The 11,889-nt window shown below is 50.5% G+C and overlaps 5 protein-coding genes across 5 annotated transcripts; 3 read left to right on the top strand and 2 right to left on the bottom strand.

Annotated features, from left to right (window-relative positions):
• Positions 1-86: 86 nt before the first annotated feature.
• On the bottom strand, positions 87-2,011 carry BC939DRAFT_287404 (scamp family-domain-containing protein). Its single transcript, XM_051551260.1, has 5 exons — positions 1,447-2,011; positions 1,076-1,329; positions 838-907; positions 501-626; positions 87-390 (listed from the first exon to the last, which is right to left on the bottom strand). Exons 1-5 carry the CDS (start codon positions 1,791-1,793, stop codon positions 258-260), a joined length of 930 nt encoding a protein of 309 aa, XP_051408707.1. The 5' UTR covers positions 1,794-2,011; the 3' UTR covers positions 87-257.
• Positions 2,012-2,711: 700 nt separating this feature from the next.
• BC939DRAFT_531826 (WSC domain-containing protein) lies at positions 2,712-4,560 on the top strand (the record flags this gene model as incomplete). The annotated part of the gene is made up of 2 exons (XM_051561636.1): positions 2,712-3,481; positions 3,821-4,560. Exons 1-2 carry the CDS (start codon positions 2,926-2,928, stop codon positions 4,558-4,560), a joined length of 1,296 nt encoding a protein of 431 aa, XP_051408706.1. The 5' UTR covers positions 2,712-2,925.
• A 969-nt stretch (positions 4,561-5,529) lies between these two features.
• BC939DRAFT_462257 (uncharacterized protein) lies at positions 5,530-6,484 on the top strand. The gene is made up of 2 exons (XM_051557109.1): positions 5,530-5,883; positions 6,073-6,484. Exons 1-2 carry the CDS (start codon positions 5,740-5,742, stop codon positions 6,268-6,270), a joined length of 342 nt encoding a protein of 113 aa, XP_051408705.1. The 5' UTR covers positions 5,530-5,739; the 3' UTR covers positions 6,271-6,484.
• An 877-nt stretch (positions 6,485-7,361) lies between these two features.
• On the top strand, positions 7,362-8,946 carry BC939DRAFT_462253 (uncharacterized protein). The gene is made up of 3 exons (XM_051557108.1): positions 7,362-7,734; positions 8,030-8,167; positions 8,281-8,946. Exons 1-3 carry the CDS (start codon positions 7,500-7,502, stop codon positions 8,574-8,576), a joined length of 669 nt encoding a protein of 222 aa, XP_051408704.1. The 5' UTR covers positions 7,362-7,499; the 3' UTR covers positions 8,577-8,946.
• A 298-nt stretch (positions 8,947-9,244) lies between these two features.
• On the bottom strand, positions 9,245-11,857 carry BC939DRAFT_462252 (uncharacterized protein). The gene is made up of 4 exons (XM_051557107.1): positions 11,547-11,857; positions 11,242-11,456; positions 10,302-11,160; positions 9,245-10,214 (listed from the first exon to the last, which is right to left on the bottom strand). The coding sequence occupies exons 1-4, from the start codon at positions 11,782-11,784 to the stop codon at positions 9,409-9,411; spliced, it is 2,118 nt and encodes a 705-aa protein (XP_051408703.1). The 5' UTR covers positions 11,785-11,857; the 3' UTR covers positions 9,245-9,408.
• Positions 11,858-11,889: the final 32 nt, after the last annotated feature.

The following is an 11,889-nucleotide window of genomic DNA, read 5'->3' as shown; positions in this document are numbered from 1 at the left end:
GGGCCCTTGAGCCTCCTTAGCCAAATGCCTACCATATAGTCTATCGCTCTTTTTAAACGACTGTGCATGTCTTCCCAAACGGTTTAGTGCGATCAAGTCCAGCGCAACTTGAAGAATGCTGTCTTTTATTGTTATTTTTTTTTTTATTCCAGGTGAGTGCTATGTCAATGTTATGTTGTAAGCCCATAAAGAGCGGGATATCAGAAATGGATGTTGGAGGACGATAAGGTGGTGGCCAGCACAACGCACGCTGCCTCTTAAACTCTGTTATTGGTTGCGGCGGTCCAGGCAGCATTCCGAACAGCCTCACTACGGACAGCGGACGAGGTGACCTGAGCCTTGGCCTGGTCAAAGGTATGTCCCTGCTGGTTATAGTGCTGGTGAACCTGGCTGTAGAAGGCAAAAGAAATCGTACGATCATAATGTTAGTCAATGTTCTTTGTGATAACAGAAGGACTCATACCGAAAATAAAACAAAAAATGCGCGACTGAGTCTTTACCGGTAAAAAAACAAGTTGCCAAAGCCTTGGACAAACCAGAGAGCCGTCGAGAATACGCAGAGGATGCCTGCAAAGATGTGATGTCCATTGAAGACCTGGATCATGTTGATAAGACCAGCAGAACCACTATTGAGCAGAGTTGAAAGGAAATAATCGTGGCCACGTTAGCGCTGTCCTGCTACATCACATCTTCATCCACGCTGTGGGTAATGCCTCAGCAATGTTGTCCTTTGTCCTGCAAGATCTGATATCGGGGATTTGTAATAATTATCCATGCGCTGTGTCCTCATCGCTCTCAAAATTGTCTTTTCATGTTCTCTTGCCAGTGTATACATACGTCGATGGGAATCCGAGAGCCATGTAGAAGGAGAAGAGGATGTGGAATCCATTGAAGATGAAGTAGAAGTCTAATTGCAGCAAAAAGGAATTGATCAGGCCACGATTAGCTAAAGCCCAAAAGCCCTACAGCGGCAAAGGGAGGAGGGAAAGCCAAGGAGGCGAAGAAGCCCTTCACTTTGCTTGGCACTGACGTAAAATGCAGAGGAACTCCAGCACAGTCTAAAGTCAACACTTACAATAGTACATCGACATCTCCTTCATGAAGGCATTGTATACGGGGCGATACCACAACAGGAATGACGCCGCCGTAATAGTAAAGCAGTAGCCGAGTGACACTCCCATGTCCGCCGCGCCGTTTGGAATGCCTGCAAGGAGCATCAGCATACAAGCCAGAAAATTCAGGGCCAGTGTTCCGAGGAGAGCAAGCCAAATATTGTACAAGAACCTGACTGTCGACTGGTGTGCTTTTGGAATCTCTGCTGGGATGGACCTATATCATCAATTCAACAAAGAAAGAACGGCAACCATGGTGAGCCATGGTCCTGGCTCGAACCAACCAGCTTTGAGCAAATCAATCAAGACGTAATGAGAACAGTATGACGCTTACATGTAGATGAGGGGATAGAACTTGGGAAAGTTGTTTTTGCCCTGGGTGCGGACACGGTCCGCCTCCGCCTGGGCTGCCTGAATCTCACGCTCCCTGGCGGCGAGCTCCTCCTCTCGACGGCGGAGCTCTGCAGCCTTGGCGGCGATCTTGGGGTCCTCTGCAGGGATCGTTGAGGTGGTCTGATAGACAGAAGACTGACTGTCTCCATACTGGGTGTAGGAAGTGTAGTCCTGTCCGACCTCTGACTTTCCCTCTGTTAACGGAACATCGGCCTGGATCTGGTTCGTATCCTCGAAGGGGTTAGCCTGTCTGTACTCGGCGTGTTCAAAGGGGTTCTGAGAAGACATCCTGGGTTCCTGCTCTAACCAAGTTATTGCTGCTGTGTTGTATGTGTGCAGTATAGTGCGATAGTGTGCCTGGAAATCGATTGTAGGATCCTTTAGACTGTTCGATGAGTGAATCGAGATGGAGAGCCTGGGATGATATGGAAGAAGAGCAGTGATGTCAAAGGAAATGAGCGGTGGTGGGGGACAGCGAAAGGGAGGGGGTTGGGATGAGAAGGAAGGGAAAAAAAAATATAAATAGGGCGGTCCAGCACAACAAATCGGTCAATTGGGTCGGTGGTAAGCGCAACAGCAGCCAGCTGGCCGGTGATGTAGTCTCGACATATATCATTTGTGTGCATTTCTTTTGTTATGAGCTGAGGATGCCACCGTCATTCGCCCTCCCTCTGCACTTCCTCCTCCCCCCTTTCCAGGCTTTCTGCACAAGTTCCCCTGGCCAGTTATTTGTGTAATGGTGTATTGGGTGCCCTCTGCCACTTAAGGTTGCAATCGCATTTTCCCTTTCGAAGAATCCACGTACGAATCTTCAGCTGTACGTGGCCTGCACCCAGCTGCTTCGCCACACGCGTCTTTCCTCCCAGCGAGTGCATTCGATATCCATGAGCCATTCCACTCTCTCCCTCGGCGGCGGCAATCTCGCTCGGCACCAATGAGGTTGAGGCATACTGCATACTCCTGCTCCTGTGCTTGCTTGTCCTGAAAGGATCCTGTTCCTGTCTCGCCTGGACGTGCCTACCTAGCGAACCAGGCATATACCATTTGTAGAATCCCAATCCATCGCGTCGTATCTTGGTGCCTACGCCTTGGCCACCTCTCAGCACACACACACGCGCGCTGCCGTTCGCTCAATATTCACTCTGCTTGCCTCTTCACTTTTACTTCTTCTTTGTCTCTGTTCCGTAATGCTGCTCTCATCTACCACCTCTTTCTTCTTTTTCGACTTCACCTCATCGCCGATCGATCTTAATCGCCCACTGCACTCTTACTGCTACTTTCCTGCCCAACACTCATATCTGGCCTAGCCTCCTCTCAGGAGACACCAAGGCCCACCTTCTCTATTCACACCCACCCTCGAAGCTTACACACCAGCTCAATCACTGACCATCTCTAACTCTGCCACTCGTGAGTAACACTCATGAGGAAATTACTGCTCTCTCTCATTGCCCTGTCGGCGCTATGGTCCGGACACGTTGTTCATGGCCAGATCATGGTCGGCTGCTTTCAGGGCCAACCCGATAGTAACGTAGGATCAGATCCCAAGTCCGTCCAGGATATCTTCATGTCCCAAGGCGCATGTATCAACTTTTGCAGGTCCAATGGCGCGGCCTATGCAATCACATCCGAGGGCTCGACTTGCCGCTGCTCCAACACTGCTCCTGCGGACTCCAACAAGATCGATGATGCCAAATGTGACAAACCATGCATGGGCTATCCCTTCGAGATGTGTGGAGGCGCCGCTCACGGCACCGCCAACGTCCTCCTGATCGGCGGCACCGCAAATATTCCGACCGCAAATAACGGAGGCGGCTCCACCTCCAGCTCTGGCCCCAGCTCCATTTCCGGTTCCAGCTCTAGTTCTAGTTCGAGTTCCAACCCCACTCCTAGTTCAGAATCAGGTACGAGTGACCCGAGCCCCACAAACAACCCGGACCCCGGCAACGGAGGGAAGACCCTCAGCTCCAACAGTCCGGGTATGTTACCAACACCTGCATCTCCTCATGGACCAACAGCAACGGGCATTCATGACAACAGGGGAAACAAGAAGGAGAAAGGGACCGAGAGAGGGGTGGAGAAGGGGAGTGGGCAAAATGTTACTTCGAGTGACCCCATTGCTGAAGGTAGTCATGACATATGTACCCAAGAACAAACTAGGTGCCAAAACTATTTGTCTAGACAGCCAATTCCATTTCCAAAACGGATATCCTAAATGCTGATACATTGGGAACTGGGAGTATATCACGGAACGGCTTTCATTGACGTACACCTCCTCAATTGATTCCTTTTTATCTTTCTTTCTTCTATTTCTCTAGAAAAAACGGGTTCTGGTAGCGCAAGTGCAGGCACGATTGCCGCCAGCATTATGGCTATCATCGGTTTCGGTATTCTGTTTGGCGTGGCCGTCGCTTTCAACAGGCGCCGTCGAAGGCGCCGTGCACAAGCAGCATGGACAGAGAATATGCTTCTCCCGTCCGCGCTGGTCCACACATCCAACGACGATGAGCTCGAAGGCCATGATTATACCCGCGCCAGCCCAATTTACTCTAGCAATACCGCAAGCCATCCTGGACTCCCATGCGTACCTGCTAGTCCCCCCAACATGCATTTCCCTCCACCCCCGGCGCTTCATCCTCGACAGAGTGGATCTGTGCACATGCATCGGCCGAGCTATCCATCGCCGATGGTGGGCCCTCATTATAGCACTGGCATGCGAGGGCCTTACCAACCGTTTCCTTTGCCCATGATGCTTGCACAGCAACAACAATCACAATACGGGCGTACGGGTATACACCACAAGGAGCTTCTTTTATCCTCACCACCTCCGTTCAGTCGTGCACCCCAATCCCTGCAGCAGCAGCCTGCACGAATGGACGAAGAAGGGGAGGAGAATCAGCGTGAGAGTATATTGTCGCGCTCGTCCATGAGATCGATCCGCACAGATACTCTGCGAGGATCGATTGACTCCACGAGCAGCAATGTGAAAATCATCCCTTCTGATGACAGCCACTACAACACCGACTCTTGGGCAGATGATGGCAGTTTGCAGCGATAGGACTCGAAAAACTATTAAACACATACATACATATAAAGTAATAAATAAAATTTGCTGGTGCCCCTCTGCATCTGTCCTTCCAAAATACCCAAACAGCTTTCATACCACTCGCAACAACCTTCCTGGATGTCTTTAGCTATATTTAAACCACTTTGATTCAGGCGCCTGGATTATGATGCCGGTTATATCTCATGGCGAACATTTGATGCCAATGAGGTCTGTGGGCACCGTACCATGTGAACCGAGCGCTCTATTCCAGAGCTGACAAGTCTAGGCTTCATTCACACCCTGATATTGTCATAGCCGCCCAACGTGAATATCGGTAGTAGGGTAAAGAAGGACACGGACAGTGCGAGACCTGCCAAAAGGAAGAAAGATAGCTCCAGGTACTCGTCATTTGGTAAATAAAGGCCAAACAAGCCGAAACCGACGCAATGACAGTGCGGGAGTGTGATCAGAGGCCTTCTTTTGAAAGCTGGTTGGGGCGTGAGTTCGTAGCACCGGTGGTAAAAAGCGGTAGTTGACTGGCGCTAACGGCCCTAGATGCACTACCAGAAGACATGCTTCTACTGGCTGTGAGAACTTTGACGAAGCATCAGAGCGGCATGATTTCATCAGCCAGCTAGAGCGCATGCTGCCGCTAGTGCGCTTGGTGCTGTGTGGGGTAAAAAGATAAAAAGACAGCCGTTTATTGGTGCAACAGGAGCCAAGTCCAAGGAAAAAAAAGATACAAGGGGCTCTGTCCTCAAGAAAGCAAAGGGGGGAGGGGGGGGATGGAAAGCGAAGAACAATAGACATCATCGCCGTCAAAGATGCCATACGCTAATGGAGAAGGAGTGTAAACCATCAATGCAAAAAAAGGACGCTCTTGCTTAGGCAGCTTTTCTCACTGAATCTCACCCTCGCTATATAAATAAAAAAGTATATCCCTGTTCATATCCTTTTTTTTTTTTTTTTGTTCCACCTTCGCCCATCTTTTTCGTCGCACACACCGCTCCACTATCGAACATCAATCGGCCCTTCTATTCATTTCCCCATTCTTCCGCCTCTTCCTTCTCCAATAAACCACCATTAATTGCTTGCTTTCTCCCGCGCTCACTCTTTTGGCTACATACACACTCTGCAAATCGTTAATTAAAACACCTCCGCTCCACGAAGCCAAGAACTATCCCACATTCAATGTCCTCCATGCAGAGCTCGCAGGCCCAGCATTTGGGAATTAGCAGCAACGACGGCGATATCATCATGGCCGAGCAAGAGGCAAAGCTCCACAGCAAGTACGGCAGCTTACCGCTTTTCACAAGGAGTCTCGGCCACCAACAGGTAATTGACCCCTTACCGTAGGCACTAAGACTCTTCTCCATGCTCCCTCAGCACCGTATTGCCCCGTTACTCGCTCGCTCTCTCTCCCTTTGGAGTCTCATCGTGCAATTGAGCATCCCTTTGCTAATAATTCTTCCTCTACCGTTTCTGCTGTTGCCTCCTGTTATCATCACGAACTGACCAAAACAGCGGAAATATTTCGATTCAGGCGACTATGCCCTCTCCAAGGCCGGCAAGGAGGTAACGGTTGGTTCTGGACACCCCCAACCGGAGGACATCCCTCACTCTGTGCCCCTCAATCGTGTCTATGGATCGATTCCCTCACGACGAGGGTCGCTCATGAATACGGCGGCCCTTCCAAGCTATGGTGCCGAGCAACAAGCTTAACTTGGACTGGCGGTCTTTTGGTCAACATTCATCTCATTTCGGTCTCTTCTAAGGCATATATACATAGCACACATCCACAGCACACATCCACAAGATGTTCCGAACAGTACCAAGAAAAAAAATCCTTGTCCTCTTTCTCAGCTCCCCACTACGTTGTCGTCGTCGTCCCTTGTCCAGTCCATCCGTTCTAAAAAAAAAAAAAAAAAAAAAAAAAAAACCAGCAAAGCAACGCATCCCTCATCATGACCACAAGCATCACTCACTCCTCCCTACCCTTCTACCTTCGGGCTTAGCATCCTCTCTCTTTCAATTGACGCTCATCTCGCTAGTCTAATCTGGCACCGTGCACTGGATCCAATTTATCGTTTGGACTCCCCTCGAGCGTGTCGCCGTTATCCAATGCCTAGTCTTTGGCCAAATCAAGCCAATGAGGTCCTTCTGATACTCGCGACAGAATCGTCCTTGCTATCGTCCCGAGAAGACGGTTGCTGCTGCCGCTCGCAGTGCCGTCGAGTTTGGCATTCGATGGCTTATCCGATGAGTCGTGTCTCAACGGTTTTAGGCCGATGAGATCTCATCCTAGCATCCCATAGTCTTTCTTCATTTTACTCGAGGCCTCTGTCTCATTCTGCAGATATATTTGGAGCGGGGTAACTGAGTTTTTTTTTTAGGGTTGTAGGTTTTACATATGGTGGGTGGATCCTGCGTTGGCAATAAAAAGTGGTGTCTTAATGCAAAGGGACTGAGTGTCTACGACCGAGAAATGAAGGGGGGAGAAGGAAAGAGGAAGATAGAGAGAGAAAGAGAGAGCGTTTTTGTAATCGCGCATGTGTCAATGCGTAGTAGCGTCTGTGTACATGTATAGTATAGGCTCGAAAAGAACAAAGTCGCGTCTGATTGGCTACAGAATCATTTCCCCATTTCCCGATCGTCCCGTAGAATGATCGGGTGCGGGTGGGCGTGGACTACGGATTTTTCTCCACAGCGCCTTTGCCGTGGTGGGGTTCCGTGTGGGTGAGCGGACTCGCTTTACTCCACTGTGGCCAGCCAACAATTGCCCGCCCCGCGTCTGTTACCGGCTGAGGGACCACTTTCTGTAGAATGACGCTCATTCCATCCCTCCATCCCTTCTCTCTTTCTTCTCCTCCTCCTCCTCCTCCTCTCCATCCCTCACTCGCACTCCCTCACAGCTACTCCTCTTCATACCCCAACAAAGACAATATCTCATAATGACCGTCATCGCCATCGTCCCCGCCCCCCAGCCCTCCTTCGCCTCGACCCTCTTGGCCTCATACCTGACGGAGCTCGCGGCGAACCCCCTCCGCACCAAGGCCCTGACCTCCGGCACCCTCTCGGGCCTGCAGGAGATCACCGCCACCAAGCTCTCAGGCATGCCAAAGTCCAAGAACCCAGGCGACTTCATTCTCGGCATCAACAAGCGCGTGGTTCAAATGGCTCTCTATGGTATATATTGCAATTCCTCCTCATTTGTTTTTCTCACACTCTGCGACTACGGAATGATGAGGACCATGGTGGAATGCTCTTTTTCGGAACCTCGACCTGCATTGGAAAACATAGCAGACCACTCTATCGAGACGCATTCAGGAACGCGGTGGACGAAAGGATGCCCCTAGAAATACAATCCTCCGTGCCGGGCTCGCACCTTATTATATCCTCAGGACATTAGCAGCACCTCCATTGCTCAGGGAAGAAAATGGCTAATGATATTCAATCTGAACCCGGTGTCGATAATGAATAGGTCTCTTGGTCAGCGGTCCATTGGCCCACACGCTGTTCGAGTTGGTGACCAAGCGCTTCTTGGGCAAGGAGGGCGCCAAGTGGAAGGTCGCCCAGATCCTGAGCACCCAGCTCATCACCTCCCCCATCCAGAACGCCAGTAAGGTTTATCTCCTTGATTTGCTCCGCTTGTCCGGCTATTCTTCTACCCAAACGATTATGTTGCTAAATCTATAAATCCTTTTTCTTTTTCTTTTCTGCCACCTATACTAGCCTACATCTTGGCCATGGCCCTCTTCGCTGGTGCCAGGACCACGGGCCAGATCAAGGCCGCGTTCAAGCAGGGATACCTGCCAATGATGAAGACATCATGGATGCTGTCGCCTCTTTCGATGGCGTTTGCGCAAAAGTTCTTGCCACCCAACGTTTGGGTGCCTTTCTTCAACTTGGTCGCCTTTACCTTCGGAACATATGTCAACACGACGATTAAGAAGGCCCGTCTGGCGCAGATGAAGCGGGAGCAGCAGCAGTTGCGTGATGCTGAGAGGCGTGCCCGCGATGAGCTGTAAAAGGGATCCATAGATCAGCTTGATGCTGCCCCTCTATGTTGTATATTTCCTCCTGCACCATTAAATAAAAAGAGAACCGGAAGAGACACCATTACTTGTGTGTACTGTCGTCGGGTTACTTCATCCGATAATCTGATGCACATGCGATCGTACTCAAAGCGCGTACACGTCCTGTTTGAACGCGTCGTGGTTCAATAACCGAGAAGCGGATCAATCAGAATGGACGTGTCAAACGCGGCTACTCGTTGCTTGGGCGGTTATCTACACTGATGGTCACTAATAACACGAAATCACGCACTCGATGTCATTACTTCCTATCCCCAAGTTCATTCTTTGAATCAAAGATGACCTTCATACTACAAGCGTCCCTTGTTTATGAAAAGGAAAATAGTCGCTGATCAGTCTGTCGTCAAGGCAAGCCATTAAAGGCGCCTATGCCCTACATGTCTTGGTGTAAACAGACTAACCTAACAGTGACCTAACGACGGCCTAACGATGGTCTAACGATAGTCAGATATTTCTAAAATACTAGAGACCTCTATGCAGACAAAGTATTGTTTGCAAGGGAATGACATGCACTGTCGACGTATACGAACCTGGAAAATGAAGGGTTTATGCGGACGCGAAGTAATGAATGAAACATGTACAACATGTTGAACGCAAACTATGCATGTAGTCCAATGAGCACACCAACAATCTGTTGAGCCCCATCGAATCATCCATGGCCGGATCAAACTCGTGGAGGGGTGTGGCGCTGTGCTCCTTTATTTCAGCGATATATGTTAAGCAATGGCCTGTCGGTAATTAGCTATCATTTCAGCAGCATGTTGCATTATACAGGAATTCGCCCGCGGAGATACTCCATGACGGCTTCCGTTCCCTGATCCATGATCTGTCGTCGTGGCACTCTGAACAGATTTCCATCGAGCATTATTGACTTGATGCTCCTAATGTTGCCCAGGAGCGGAGGAAGGGATCCGATCTCATTGCCCGAGAGATCGACAACAATCAAGCCCTCCAGTGACTTGGGTTCAATCGCAGTGATCTTGTTCCGACTCGCGTTCAAGGTCTTCAGCCTCGGGAATGCCTTGGGCAGCCAGACCGGGAGCTCTGTTAGTCGATTGCCTGTCAAGTTGAGCTCATTGAGATTTGGATAATTGTTGAGTCCGACATCCTCTGCGGCCTCCGCACTAATTGTATCCAGGGTAGTAATAGCGTTCTCCGACAAATTAATCGACGCCAGGAACGGGAAGGACAGCGTGAATGGGAACTCTGGAATCTTGTTGCGTTGGATGCTGATCTGGATGAGAGTTGCTCCAACGGCCTCATGCAGTGCCACGGGGAAGGCCACCAGCGCGTTCGAATCGAGGATAGCACTTTGCGGGTTCAAGCACGCCTCCAGAATCTCTTCCTTCGAGACCTCCTTAAGGCCTTTCTTGGCGAGATTCAGGTTATTGACTGCACTGGAAGGCTTCTTAGATGAAGCATCAGCCTCTGGCGTTGTACGAGCTGAGAAAGAGGCTGAACGGCCGGCAACGGGGCCATTATGAGTAGGAAACATTGGTGCCGCGGATGATGAGGGGATAGAGCTCTCTGCACCTGCGGAGATGCTGAGCGCCTCTACACGGGAAATATCAACTAATTAGGGCGTGGAATAAAACATTCATCAGAACCTCGAGTAAGCAAGCGGTACACAGCAGAACCAAGCCATGGATGTCAATTTACCTGGCGATGGAACATCGGTCTCCTGACGACGTCGCAGCAATTTCATAAGAGCCTCAGTGCTGGTGACAGTCCGAGGCAAGTTCCGAATAGGATTGCCTTCCCAGACAAATGTAGTGAGGTCGAACATGTTTCCAAGCTCTGACGGCATATGTTCCATTCCGTTGCTAGCCATATCAAGGTTGCGCAGATTCGAGAGCTCCAGTACGCCTGTCGGAATGGTCGAGAATCTGTTGTGGCGCAAATCCAGATAATAAAGCTGAGGGGTGGCGAATAAAATATTCTCAAGGCTGCTCAAGTTGTTGTGGGATAGCATCAGCTCCTTGACCGCTGGGAGCTGGATCTTGGGCTTGGACAAGCCATCTGTGCCGCTTTCCAAGTCAGTGATTCTCTGAATTCCTGTGGTTCTGGCATCCAGTCTGACAAGAGACGGCAGAACAAACGCTTCCTCTCCCTCCAAGCTCCACTGGGCGAGACCACTGAAAAGGCATTCGAGTTTGTTGTCCGAGATCTCCAGTTCTGTCAACTTCGGCATTTGCGCAAGAATGCTGACGGGTAGTTCCTCGATCTTGTTCTTGGACAGGTTCAGCTTGCGCATAGCCTTCAATTGCGATAGCTCCTGTGGAAGTGCGGTTAGGTTGTTGCCGGAGAGCTCGAGGGACTCAAGCTTGGAAAGACTGCCGATGGCTGGATTCAATGGTCCAGAGAGCTGATTGTTGGCGAGCTGCAGGTCGAGCAAGGCCACAAGAGTGAAAACGACAGGGGGGATCTCTGCAAACTTGTTGGACGAGAGGTTGAGATTGACCAAGCGCTTCAGCTCTCCAAATTCCTCGGGGAGTGTTGTCAGTTCGTTGCTTCGCAGCTATTAGACATGTAAAGGCACATGGTTAGTACTAACGCGCGATCTTATGAACGGTGAATACGCGCTATAACAAGCCCTTACGTCCACAGCGACCAGGGTGCCGAATTCCTGAATCCTGGAATCGATGAACGTGATTTTGTTGTCAGCTGCAATGAAACGCGTGAGATCGGCAGCATCGTACCATGCGCTGCTGCTCGAGTTGAAGTCGACGACAACCTTGTCTGGATCGACATGGTACATGTTCCAGATCTCCAGAGGGACCGCAGTCAGTTCGCGGCTGGAGATGTTCATTATGCCTAGAAGAAACCAAGAGAGCGAACCAAAGTGTGGCGACAGGTCAGGTTACTGCAAGAAATAGTAGTTGGCCACCAATCCCTGGCACATACCGCTCCCTTTGGCATTGGCGATAAGGCTCTTGATAGACTTTTGGGTGTGTCCAAGGATCTCGACGTCTGTCTGGCGCCTTGGGGGAGGGGCGGTCTTCCTGACGCCTGGGACGCCAGAGCTGACAAAGGCCTGTCGCTCATCGTCTCCACCGCCGCGGATTGTTTTAGTTTTTGCCTGTTCCTGAGCCAATCGCGCTCTAGCAGCGGCGATGGTTTCGCGCACTGAGGGTCTTGACATGATTAGGTAGAGAGTCGGACGTGAGTGCTAGTTGGAGTGGGTGCTAGTTGGAGAGAGAGAGAGAGAGAGAGAGAGAGAGAGAGAGAGAGAGAGAGAGAGATGGTG

The sequence above is a fragment of the Gamsiella multidivaricata genome (genome assembly GCF_025024155.1).
Source record: "Gamsiella multidivaricata strain RSA 2152 chromosome Unknown BC939scaffold_70, whole genome shotgun sequence".
In the NCBI taxonomy this organism is placed as follows: Eukaryota; Fungi; Mortierellomycota; class Mortierellomycetes; order Mortierellales; family Mortierellaceae; genus Gamsiella; species Gamsiella multidivaricata.
Note: the sequence above shows the minus strand (reverse complement) of the source record. Positions and strands in the feature narration are given on the sequence as shown.